General features: G+C 50.9%; 1 protein-coding gene across 1 annotated transcript; it reads left to right on the top strand.

Moving 5' to 3' along the window:
• The first annotated feature begins 3821 nt into the window (after positions 1-3821).
• Positions 3822-11851, top strand: AKR7A2 (aldo-keto reductase family 7 member A2). The gene is made up of 7 exons (XM_044995833.1): positions 3822-4134; positions 5630-5817; positions 6378-6482; positions 7777-7873; positions 8638-8737; positions 10440-10569; positions 11204-11851. Exons 1-7 carry the CDS (start codon positions 3837-3839, stop codon positions 11363-11365), a joined length of 1080 nt encoding a protein of 359 aa, XP_044851768.1. The 5' UTR covers positions 3822-3836; the 3' UTR covers positions 11366-11851.
• Positions 11852-13524: the final 1673 nt, after the last annotated feature.

Below are 13524 nucleotides of genomic sequence, written 5' to 3' on the forward strand. Positions count from 1 at the left end.
AGTCATCACATTCTAAAAGAATATTAATTATAGATTTTCACTTTCATATTAGGAAAATAATTTATGTTTTGATAGTTGTACAACTGATTTTCTTCAATAATGTTTATTTTATGCCCCCTTCTTCCCCCCAGCACCGCCCGGCCCCATGGAAACACTGCCCCCACCAGCGCCGCTCACCTCGCAGAAAAACCCTCCTTCCTCAGCGCCACCCCATCAAAACAGCTGTGGGCCAAAGAGGAAGGTTTGAGGGGGAGGTGGGAGAAACAGCACACATAGGCAAAAAGAAGTATTCCATTCTATGCATCCGAAGAAGTAGGCTGTAGCCCATGAAAGCTCATGCTGAAATAAATTTTTCAGGTGAAAGGTGCCACAATTACTCCTGTTCTTTTTGCGGATACAGACTAACACGGCTGCTACTCTGAAACCTGGCACACATAGGGTGACCAGATCACAGCAGTAAAATAGGACCCGCCTCCTCCCAGCTCGGCCCCACCATCACACCCCTCCTCACCCCTTAGTCCCCCACTGACTTGCTGCGTCCCTCCTAGTCCGTCCCCCACCCACCAATCGCCTCCTTTCACTTTCTCCCTCCCCTGCCAGAAACCTCCATACCCGCCCCTAAACCCTCTGCTGGCTCACTGCTCACCTCTGTGCCCACCTGCCACTTGCCCACCCACTCACCCCCGACTCGCCGCTGCACCCCGCCCCCCCCAGTATATAGCCTTATTCAAAGACCCAGGGGTCACTATATTACCGCACACAGCAGTCAATCAATGCAGTTGTAGATAAATCTCTGCATTATGCATTTTTGTATAACTTTTACATGACTTTGTATTGAACCTTAGTAATATGTTATAGCAGGCCCCAAAGGTAGTATAATTAAGGTAAAAGAAAAATGTCTTTTTGCTAGAAGTAGAATAAGATCTTCCTCCCCCCCTTGGTAATCAGTCGCCCTGTGGAGTGAATGAGGTGGGACTGAGGAAGGCAGCACCTCCAGACAGCTGCAATCCTTGGAGAGGGGCTGGGAGCCAGACCAAGGAGCTTTGCCCAGGGCTGAGTGGGACGGAGTTTGGGTGCTGGGTGCAGGCTCCGGACTGGGGTGCAGGAAGGGTGGAGGGGTGCAGGCTCTGGGAGGGCATGCGGAGGGGTGGGTGCAGGCTTTGGGACAGAGTTTGGGGGCTGGAGGGTGGTGTTGGGGGGAGCGGACTGCCATGTAGCTTCCTTCCTCCCCTGTTGTCCCTCACCATAGCCTCAGTGGGCGATGGAGCTGCCCCTTGCCCAGTGTTTGCAGGAGTAGTGGCTGGGGGGAAACCCAGTCAAACTCTGGTTTTACTCTTTCACTGATGGGTCACTTAAACCCCTTACAAACTCCTTCCCGCCTCTCTCACTCCCCTTTTCTACTGGGCTTGTTTGATCTTTTTGGTGGAGCCAGATGAAAACCACAAACCCCAGTGAGAGCAACAGGCTGGAAGACTAGACTGAACCCACCACCCAGCCTAGTCCATCCCAGAGCCCAGGACTGAGGGCAAATGTCCCCTCACCCCCAGGCCACCGGCTTCCACTCCTGGCCTCTCCCAGCGCTGCCAATGATTCTGTGTGGCTGCATCGGGTGGGATTTCAAGCAGACCCCTCAACCCCCCGCTAAATTCACCCCTGTTTTGCGACCACTCTGCACCAAGAGCACCTACCTTCCCTGCCCTAAAGCTGCTGGATGGCTAGAAAGCTGAGCTGGGCATTTGATTGATCTAGAATATTATCATGCCCCCCCCCCAAACCTTAATATCCACAAAGCTTTGGGGGGGGCTATTCCACCCCAAGCTGATCTATTTCATTGTTGCAGGGCAAATGAAGGAGCCATGGTTTAATGGAAATATTCAGCCCCTACAGCGGTCTTGCAGCAGGGAAAGCAGAGTTGATGGGAAGGGAACTGGTTTGGATAGGAGCCTCCGTCCTCCTCCTTTGCAAATAATTTGGAGAGGGGAATCTGATCACTCAGTGCCTCAGTTTCCCCTCCTGCGGGGGAAGGGGGGAAAGGGAGTTAAAAGTCTCAGCCTGCCGTGTTGCAGACCTTTTGCATTCTCCCCTCTTGATGTATTTGGTTTCCTCCTCCAAACCTGCCTCGCTCTCACCTGGAGTTCACAGCACTAAGTACCGGCTCGGGGCTTTTTTCCTGGGTTACATGATCCCAACTTTAGTTTTGAAACAGACACAGGCAGGCACAAGCTCACCCTCAAACAGCAACACCACATAAACCACAAAACCAGCCCAATATTACAAACCTCTGGGGAATCGCAGGGTCAAACACTCACCGCTGGAAGCCCCAGCAGCTGCTCAGGTGAGTGAGGTCCACTGCAGAGATTCCTGTCTCCCACCGGGCCAGAAGCTCCCTCCTGGTCTCCTCCAGGTGAGTGCTGGGGGTGGGAGAGGGGGAGGGGAAGTAAGGCTGAAAAGCACATGTGCCTTCTCCCCCGTCCCGACCTGCAAGTACAGCCAGGGGCCGCCTCTGCCTCAGCCGGCCAGCGTCTCTAGTTGCCTAGCAACAGCTGCTGCTTCCGGGAGATGCAGAGCTTTGCTTCCGGGAGAGACGCTGCACCGCGGGGCCCTCTCAGGGGCGGGGCCCAATTCGGGGGAATCGGGCAAATCGGCTTAAGGCCGGCCCTGCGCAGGTGTAATACACTCCCCGTCCCCAGGCCTAGGCCCACAAACCTGCCGGAGAACAGTAACAGCCCAGGAACTCATCCCTTTTCCCTCCCCCCTGCTACCTGGGGAAAGCCTAGTTCTCTTCTCTCCCCCCCCCCCGCCCCCAGTGTCCTAAAAGGGTTCCCTTTGGGGCTGAAAGGATTTTAATTGCACACCCTGGGGGCCTTGTCTGCGTGCATGGAGGTTTTTCTTTAATTCTTGCCCATTTGCTCTAGCACAGGGGTTCTCAAACTGGGGGTCGGGACCCTTCAGGAGGTCACGAGGGTCTTACATGGGGAGTTGCGAGCTGTCAGCCTCCACCCCAAACCCGCTTTGCCTCCAGCATTTATAATGGTGTTAAATATATAAAGAGTGGTTTTAATTTATTGGGAGGGGGGTGTATCACACTCAGGGGCTTGCTATGTGAAAGGAGTCACTGACACAAAAGTTGGAGGACCACTGCTCTAGCAGCAGTGCAGCTCTACCAACGATAGGAGCAGTGAGAGCACTAGGCCCTTATGCTTTTTACCATGTGTCATCTAGACCTGCTCTGAGCAGGGGGACCAAACCTATTAACTAGCCATAAATATGAAACGTGATAGGGGTGGGGGTCATCAGACAGGTCCAAGGACAACACCCTGGCGAGGAGCCCTGCCCCACCACCTCTAAGTGCTGGGAGGGGAAAGGTGCACGGTTTACTACCAGGGTGCTGTCCCTGGACCCAGCTGGGGCTCTTTTTGTTGTATCAGCCACTGGCTTACAGGTGTCTGAAAAATGTGAAGTGCCATCCCCTGGCAGCTGACAGAGAAAAAACTTTTGGTTTCCTCATCCCAGCCCCCATTGAGGTGCTTGCAGCGGTTCACGCCTCTCTCCTTTGTTTCAGGCTGCCTGCAGACTCAGGCAAACATCACAGCATGTGTTCACACTCACTTTATATTGGGGACGTTTCCTTTGCAACCACCAGGGACAGAGACTTTTTAAGAAACGGAGCTATTGGGAACACAAGATAGAAGCCACTGACCAGGGGAACGTGTCGGTTCACAGTGAGCCGGCCCCGCTCCTTTCTGTCGCTCGGGTGGGAATTTGGAGACGGTCCCTAGCGCCCGCCGGCGCAGTGAGACCTTTCCCCTCGTTCCCTAGGGCGGGCCCAGAGGCGCATGCGCAGTAGGATGCTCCTGGCGCTGCGGCGGTTTGAGGGCGCAGTCCGGCCGCTCCGCCGCCTTCGCTCCGCCATGGCCCAGTCGGCGCGGTCCCCGGGCGGCCCGGCCCAGCGCCCCGCCTCGGTGCTGGGCACCATGGAGTTCGGGCGCCGCACGGACCAGGAGGCGAGCGGGGCGCTGCTGCGGGCCTTCCTGGAGCGCGGGCACCGGGAGCTGGACACGGCCCATATGTACGGGGGGGGCGCGTCCGAGCGCATCCTGGGGGCGCTGCTGGCGGGCGGCGGCGGGCCCGCAGGTACGGGGGGGCGGGGCGCGGGGCAGAGGGCGGGGGGAGCTGGGGGCCCGGGGGGCGGGGCGCGGGGGAGGGGGGGCAGAGGGCGTCAGAGGGCGGGGGGAGCTGGGGGCCCGGGGGAGGGGGTCAGAGGGCGGGGGGAGCTGGGGGCACGGGGGGCGGGGCCCGGGGAGGGGGTCAGAGGGCGGGGGGAGCTGGGGGCCCGGGGGGGCGGGGCCCGGGGGAGGGGGTCAGAGGGCGGGGGGAGCTGGGGGCACGGGGGGGGGTGGGGCCCGGGGGAGGGGATCAGAGGGCGGGGGGAGCTGGGGCCCGGGGGAGGGGGGAGCTGGGGGCACAGGGGGCGGGGCACGGGGGAGGGGGTCAGAGGAAAGTTTATGCCCAAATAAATCTGTTAGTCTTTAAGGTGCCCCCGGACTCCTTGTTGTTTTAGTCAGAGCATTGGGAACTGCCAAATGCCTAGGCCTGTCTCTGTGCACATACCATCTCCCTCCTTCATCCCACTCCTTGGCCCCTCCGCCAGAGGGCACAGCACTGACTGGCGTTTATGCAGCTGCACACCTGGGGGAACCCCAAAGCACTCAGTGTTGTCAGGCTCCCCAGACTGGAGCCAGGTGTCACTCTCCTGGTTACTTGTTTGATTCCCCTTTCCCTTATGTGTGGGTGTTATTTTGCCCTTTGCACTCAGGAGTCTCGTGCTCGGTGTGCTCTGCGTGAGGTAGTGACAGAGTTCACTTTGAAGGTCTTATAAAAACTCTCTCTCTCCAAGCAACTGCTCATCTGTGTTACTGGAACACGTCCATGTTTGCAGGGAAAAATCTCTTTAAAATCTAATCACCACTGATGCTGTTTACTTTATGCATTTGTCTTGGACAAGATTTAGGTGCCTAACTTTGCGCAGCCATATTGGGGTACAGAATAGTGGTCGTTATTATACAGTATCTGTATTCCAGTAGTACGGAGGGGCCACATTTAGAATCATTGTACTAGATGCTGTACATATACACATGAAGACATAGTCCCTATTCTGGAGAGTGTACAATCTAAAACTACAGATTAATTTTGTGCTCCATTGTGGAGAAGCAGGGATCCATTGAACTGACTCTGAAATAAATGAGCTATGCCCTATACATCAAGTGAACAGGGGTAAGGGGAAAACAATTGTTACAGCCACTGTGACCACCCAGCCCTTCGAAGAAGAATAATGAGAGAACTTGTGCAGATTGCTGGATTGGGCTTCTAGGATTTTACCCTTTCCCTTATGTAGCTATTTAGATAAACATTAGCAATTCTGTAACCCTATTAATTTGGCTTTCCCTTTGTGTACTGCAGTTTGCAGATGTTACCAGTCTTGCCTGGGGCTTCTGTAAGCTTGTACCATGTTATGCATGAATTTTAAGTGGTTTGTGCCTGCTCCTTATCCCCATCCTTCCTTCACCCAGGTTACTAAAGATAAAATACAAAATTGGTTATTTTCAATCTGGTTCTGTCTCTGTTTTAGTGAAGATAGCAACCAAAGCCAATCCATTGGAGGGGAAGACTCTGAAGCCTGAGAGTGTCAGGTCTCAGCTGGAGACATCCCTTGAGAGGTTACAGATGAAGAGTGTAGACTTGTTCTATCTCCATTTACCTGACCACGACACTCCTGTGGAACAGACACTACATGCCTGCAATGAGCTATACAAGGAGGTAAAGGCAGAGGCCCAAACCTGTGACTTTGTTCACTTGCCTTTTGTTTTGTGTTATCTAGGTTTACTTGTGTCTTCTCCTGCTTTCCATTGCAGGGGGGTAGTGTGAGTACAGTGGTGAGGGGGCAGAATCGCACAAGGCAGGGAGGAGAAAAAGCAGTGGCCTGTGTAAGGTCTAAACAGCTGGTACCATATAGTATCTCCAGGTGATTCATTTAGTACTATAAATAAGATCTCATACGTTCTAACAAGCTTTAGGATTTCTGATCTCTGCCTCCTGCTGTAAATTGGTCCTGTGCTATGTTTTGCATTAACAGGTAAGGAAATGAGTTTTTAAAGGGTGTAAATCCAACTCTTCTAATTCAAACAAAACAAGGGAAACATTTTTATTCTTTTTGGGTCTTGTAACTCATCCCCATTTGGAGAAGGGAGTGATCAAAAAAGGAATCTAATTTGGGGACTAAAACCAGTTGACACTCCGTTTCACTATGTTAATCTTAACTGTGTGTAAATACACTCTGCAAGAGACTGGGATTAAATACTCTCTGTATTCCTCTACAGGGAAAGTTTAAGGAGCTTGGTCTGTCGAACTATGCAGCTTGGGAGGTGGCAGAAATCTATACCATCTGCAAGTACAACAGCTGGGTGCTTCCAACTGTGTATCAGGTGAGGGTGGCAGATTTAATATGGTCTAGCAGACTTCTGCAGCTCTAGTCCCTCTTTACCCAACCTGGAGCTAGAGGGGCCTGTTCAGGTGGGGACTACTCCTCCAGGATGATGTCGTGAAGCTTCACCCACTGAGGGCAGTTCCTGGGAAAATTGGAGTTGTAGAGTCCCACTGAGTAGTTTGGAAAGCCCAAGCAAGTCAAAATTCACAAACTTTAACTTTTATTCGTGTTGCAAGAGTCCTGGGAACCTGTCGCTTTATTGTGGTAGGTTCTAGGAGTCCCTGTCTCAGACCGGGACCATATTGTGCTAGTTACTGTACAAACACTGAACAAAAAGATGTTTCATTTAGTCTGGTAAGACCTTTTTGGACAAGTGCAATTAGAAAGCAAAGTGAGGTCACTGCTCAGACGTAGTTAAGAGTATACGTGTCTGTCATTTGTTCCAGCAATTTCCTGGATGTGAAACTGACAATAATGTAATGTTTATCAGTACCATACACTGATCCAGGAAATCTGTTCTTTAGCAGGCACCAATCTATTGTGACCTGGGGACTGTCTGTTCTGACTCCTTCCATATGACACAAAATGTATCCATGGAGTGGGAGGAAAAGGGCTATTCTAGCTCCACTGGAATTTTGCACTTTTGATTTGAATGCAATGCAACTACATCATTGACTCCCATTTAGTTCCATCAGTGCATATGCAATGATGGTTAAATAACTGCTGCAAAGGAACTTGCTGCTGGGCCACACATTTCTTCAGGATGTTTGGAAGGGGTTAACATGGGCAGATGCCTGTCTAACAGCCCTGTTAATGCCATGAGCACAGATCCAGAGCACTTGGTTTCATCTCTGAATAGTTGTAGACAAGGCAAAGTAAAAGGAAAAGCAGAACCACATTTTTCTGAATGTTAGTTAATTTGCCTTGCAGACATGTGGCTTTGAAGTTGTCACTACTAAATCAGGTCCAGTTGGTTGTGGGAAGTTAAAATCTGCGTGTAGCTTTGATGCCGCAGTTCACTCAGGCACCCATGGTGATCAGTGGCAGGGCAGGGCAGTGACGGGCACGTCAGGAGTGTAGGTAAATGGTGCCAACGGTGTTGACAATCCACTAGGAACGGGACTGAGCCACTTCATATAGGTGGCCAAATATCCATCAGATGGCAACACGTCTTGATCGTTATTAGCCTTCTGGATTCTCACCATCGGATAGGGAGCTCTTCCTCTTGCATTAGCACCCCATAAGCTAGCCAGGCCCTACTCTGAAGTTCTAAGTGCTCTTTTTTGTTATAGGGCATGTACAATGCAACCACTCGCCAAGTGGAAACCGAGCTGTTGCCGTGCCTTAGACACTATGGAATGCGGTTCTATGCCTACAATCCTTTGGCTGGTATGAGCTGGGCAAGGCTGAGGAGGAAGGGTCTGCTAAAGGGGGAGGGGCAGGGCAGGGAACTGAACCAAACAGAACAAAAATAGGTTGGATATTGGCCTGCCTCCCTCCACTTCAGCCAAACTGCCACCACTAACAGTGGGCTTAGACATGAATAACAATGGTGGTGTTGGGGTGAGTGGGTGGCTTAGGGGACAAATAATGAGCTCTAGAGCCCTCCACCTGTAAGTGAGTTGCTCTCCATCCATTTCCTAGTTTACCTGTAGGTCTGTGTCCCTGTATGCCACTCTTACAAACAGTCCCTGTGTCAGCAGAGATGAAGGATTGAATGGGGCCATGAAAACTGATCCTTTGCAGGCCAAGGCAGAGGCTACCCATGCTGTGTTCATCAGTTTTCAGGGCTGCCAAGCTGACACCGTTCCCCAACACTAGAGTCACAAGAGATATTTACATGTAGTAAAATGACAGCTGTAATGACTCAAGCGTCTTGATGCCCTCTTGTCTTACTAGGGCAGAGGGCCCCTTCTCTACAAAGGGCTCATTCTGCTGGTCAGAGCTGAATAGGTGGAGTGTTTACACCCTACATTTCACTTCTTGCCCTGTACCATCCTGGGGTTTATGCCTGGGCTGCAGGAGAGGCCTTGCATTCAGAGCTGTCGGAGGTCATGGGGTATACAAAGCTACAGTACTTTTTGCAGGCTGTACAATTCCATCCACCACAAAATCCCGACCACTAACAATAGCATGTCATTGAACCCCTGCAGGAGGGCTGCTGACAGGGAAGTACAAGTATGAAGATAAAGACATGGGCCAACCGACTGGCAGGTTTTTTGGAAATGATTGGGCCCAGGCGTACAGGGACAGGTAAGTTTCCAGATGGTAGAATGGCAGAGAGACGGAGCTCTCCTGAGGGTAGAACAGTGGTTCTCAACCCGGGGCCCACTGAGGGGCTGCGAGCTGGTTTCAGGCGGTCCGCCAAGCAGGGCTGGCATTAGACTTGTTGGGGCCCAGGGCAGAAAGATGAAGACCTGCCATATGGGGCTGAAGCCTGGGGGCCTAAGCCCTGCCATCTGGGGCTGACGCCGAAGCCTGAGCAACTAAGCTTTGCATGGCTCCCTGTGGCATGGGGCCCCCGGCAATTGCCCCGATTGCTAGCACCTAATGCCGGCCTTGGCTTTTATATGCTGAAAAACAGTTGTTGTGGCACAGGTGGGCTGTGGAGTTTTTATCGCATGTGTGTGGGGGCGCTCAAAGAAAAAGGTTGAGAATCCCTGGGCTAGAATGTTACCTTTGATTCAGCCTAGATGAATCCCCAAGCGAAGATGCAGGAGAAGATACAAATGACCAAAGTCTGTTCAGTGATTATGCCCACAGGCAGGTGATCTCCCCCAGTTATTGCTGAGCAACTCTCTCACTGTCCCTGTGCAGTGGTGCTTTGGCGCTTCCCTGCAGCGCTCGGGTGGTGGGAATTTGTTAACTAGAGGGATGGTTTAATGATCATAAAGAGAACAAGTGTGGTGGCTTTATTACAGCAGAGGACTGGGTGCGGGGGCTTTCTATAGTCTAGTTCAGGGGTTCTCAACCTTTTTCTTTGAGCCCGCCCCCCCCCAAACATGCTATAAACTCCATAGTCCACCTGTGCCACAATAACGGTTTTTCTGCATATAAAAGCCAGGGCCGGTGTCGGGGAAGAAAGCAGGGCAGCTGCCTGGGCCCCATGCTACAGGAGCCCCCATGAAGCCACATTGCTCAGGCTTCGGCCCTGGGTGGCAGGGCCCTGGGCTTCAGCCCCATGCAGCGGGGCTTTGGCTTTCTGCCGAGGGCCCCAGTGAGTCTAATGCCCCTACTTGGCGGACCCCCTGAAACCTGCTCACAGTCCTCTAGGGGGCCCCAGGTCCCTGGTTGAGAACTACTGGTCTATTTCCAGCTTTGCCACTGACTTGTTCTGTGGCCTTGCAAAAATCATTTAAATAGCTGTCTCCTCGTTTGTGAAATGGGGGATACTGACCTCCCATACAGGAGGCTGAAACTGAATGTTTGCAAAGTGCTTTCAGCTCTTGATGAAAGGCCTACAAGAAGAACAAAAGGTAGTCAGGTTTTTCTAGCTAGCCATCTAACATCTAGTGCATCCTTAGTACACTAATGGGCTGGTATCTGGAAAGGATGCAGGGGCATGAGCTGGCCGCTGTAAACTTGTTTGCTGTATCTACACAATCTATTATACTAGCTAGCTAAAAAAAAAATTTAAATTCTACACCAGTGAAATATAAGTTCTTGAGTCCGAAGCCTCAACAGGCAACATTATGCTTGTTAAACAGTGACTGCAGCATCCCTGATCTCTAGGGGAGGTTGCCTTTTGGATCACCCAAAACCCGTTTGGGTAGCATAGGCCATAAGGGCTGCATTGGGTACATGCAACAGTCCAGGCACTGGTCTTGGACCTGTTGCAGGTAGGAATGCCCCTTTGTTCTCTTGCCTGCAGTATGGATCCATGTCTGAGTCATGAGAAGCCAGAGATAGTTGAGTTAGTAAAATGAATGCTCCATTAATGTCTCCTTTGCTGCAGATACTGGAAGAAGCACCATTTCCAAGCCATTGCCCTGGTAGAGAAAGCATTAGGGGAGGCTTATGGCTCTAACCCCCCCAGCCTAACTTCAGCTGCTTTACGCTGGATGTACAATCACTCCAAGCTTCAGGTAATTGCTTGACTTTAACATAGACAGTTGGTATGTCCAAAGAACTGGAACTCTGCAACTGGATTTCTTTGGTTTTTCCAGTTGCAGTACATCCGCAGTGAAATCTGTCTTTTAATCCACTCAGACCCTACTGCTCTGTTCTTTTTGGAACATTACTTTGGTCTTTCAATGCCAAGCTGTTGCACACAGCAGAGTACAGGAGTGAATCAGCTGTACACTTCCTTTTGTATTTTGTCTCCAAGGCCTGAAGGAAAGTGGAAGATGTTAAATGCCAGTTGCTCTAGTTTTAACTTTTCTCAGCCAGCCACTTCCTCATGAGGTGATACACTGGCTTTTCATATGGCCAGGAAATTAATGGTTATGTTCTCTTCCTCTCCCAAAACATCCCTCTGGCCACCCACAGAGCATGAATTGGCAGCCTTTGAGGGGTTGGCAAGACTTGGAGGCAGTGACAGCACACTGAGTTCTGGCCTTGTTAACAGGACTGCAGTTACGACATATTTCCCCAAATATCCAGTAGTTGCCAAAGAGCAACATTCAGCTGAAAGACAAACAGAGCTGAAGTCTGATGTTTGTTACAAGATGGGAGGCAAGTTGGTTTTCCTATAAGGTAACTCCTCCCTTTCCACTGCAGGGTGCCCTTGGAGATGCAGTGATCATTGGGATGTCCAACATGGATCAGCTGCAGCAGAACCTCACATGCAGTGAAGAGGGCCCTCTGCTCCCAGCTGTGGTGGAAGCATTTGATAAAGCCTGGCATCTAGTAGCACATGACTGTCCCAACTACTTCCGGTAGAAAATGGGGGTAGCAAATTTAATGTGGGGATGGTAACCAAGTATCCTGGCATCTGAGACCTAACTCCTCCCATAGTGTTTCAGAGGAAACTTCACTCTTGGATCAGGGCTTCCAGGTAGTGAATGTATTGGGGTCACATTGGGGTTTCCTTGCACTAGAGTTGAAGCTCTTCCTACAATCACAAGCCTCACTGTTTCTATGCTGACTTAATGGTAGTTGCACATGGTGTCCAAGCCATAAGGTGTCTGGTTTTTCCTTAAACAAAACTAAAAGCCATAATTGCCATGAGAATGTCCCTTAATAGGGCAGCTCCTATTTTCACTTGAGCACACAAAATAGTGTTGTGATTTGGTGATGTAATTTGTATAAGGAACTGGCCCTGTCATAGGGCCACTTGAAGTCTCCAAGTAGGAATGTGGGTATTTGTCTTCAATCAGCTGTCAGAATAAAGCATTTTCTAACTCAGGCCCTGCCTATTTAATTGAATTTTGGGTTTTGTTTTGAATTTCTGCTTAAAGCTGTTTTAATAACAGCCAAACCCAATCACAGTAGCAGTTACAAGGACAGTTGTGCTTAAAGCGATGGAGTTCCATTAGGAAGGGTGCAGGTTCCAATTTTGCTTGTGCTGTTCACTTATGAAGGGACTTTAGCCCAGTTACTTGCTCTCTTTCTAAGGCAAGAGCTGTGAAAACAAGCCTCACTAAAGCTGTGAGAGGAACTTTGAAGTGTAAACTAGGCCTTCTGAAACTGTCTTAAGCCATCAGGATTTCAGCCCAGGTGCAGGCTTCCTAAAACAGGTTTTGTTAAATAGTAGGACTGCAGGAATAACCTTAATGTAGTTTGGCTCAAGAATGGGAACTATCCTGCCCATTATTTAACTGTTTAAATAGCAGTTTGTTTACTCCAGTCTAACTACACAACTTCCTCAATTCTGTTGAAGACAACCCACTTGAACAGTGGACATCATACACAAGACCAGTCCTAGGGTTGCTAATTTTGGTTGGGTATTCCTGGAGGTTTCATCACATGACAGTCTTTAATTGAAGATTCATCTTTAATTCCTGGAGGCTCCTGAACAATCCTGGAGGGCTGACAACCCTAGTCTTACCTCTGGTGGAATTTTCCATAGGCAGAGGGGAGGAACCTAAAATTGTGGTTCAGTCTAGACCAGTGGTGGTCAGCGGGTAGATTTTGATCAACTGGTGGATCATGGAGCCTTTGACAGTTGATCTCAGTCTAGGGTTGTCAAACCGGGAGGTTGGCTGTTAACAGTCCTGCAGTGGGGCTAATGCAGGCTCCTTGCCTGCCCTGGCCCTATGCTGCTCCTGAGAGGGGGCGGGGAGGGAGGTTTCTGCACACTGCCCTTGCCTACAGGCACTGCTGCCTGCAGCTCCCATTGGCTGGGGATGGGGAACCATGGCCAATGGGAGCAGTGGGGGTGGTGCCTGCAGACAGGGGCAGCATGCTGAGCCACCTCCCCTGAGGAGCTACTGCTGGACCTGCTGGCCAAACTTCTCCTGCACTCCAACCCCCTGCCTTTGCCCTCAGGCTCCCCCCCACCCAAACTCCCTCCCAGAGCCTGCAGCCCTGCTTGCACCCCAGGCTCCTGCCTGAGCCCCCTCCTGCACCCCAACCCCCTGCCCCAGGCTCAGTCTGGAATCCCTCCCACACTCTGAACCCCTTGGCCCCAGCCTCGTGAAAGTAAGGGTGGGGGAGAGTGAGCAACAGAAGGAGGGGGGATGGAGTGAGCAGGGAATGGTGTTTGTGCGATTACTGTTATTTCTTCATTTTCTCTGAGGTAGATCCTGGGTTGCACTTAAATTCAAAAAGTGATCTTGTGCTTAAAAAGGTTGGAGATCTAGACTCTTGCAAGTGCTGAATTACAACTGGTCATGTGACTGCTTTACCACCCCAGTGCCCCCTTCTGTCTTGGTCATGTAGTTGCAACCTCAGTTCTGCATCCTAAAGTCTTAACTACAGGATTTTGCCTGCTTCTGTAGATTGAGTATTGTACACACGTACTCCTCACTGCCACAGCAGCTCTACTTCAGAGGTTAGTTACACCAACATTTAAAGAATAACTTTTAAGACTCTTTCCCCTTTCTAAGGGAATGAGTAGTTTTTTAGCCTTGCAGGTGCTGGACCAAGAATCAGTTACA

The sequence above is a fragment of the Mauremys mutica genome, chromosome 21 (genome assembly GCF_020497125.1).
Source record: "Mauremys mutica isolate MM-2020 ecotype Southern chromosome 21, ASM2049712v1, whole genome shotgun sequence".
NCBI classification, from domain to species: domain Eukaryota; kingdom Metazoa; phylum Chordata; order Testudines; family Geoemydidae; genus Mauremys; species Mauremys mutica.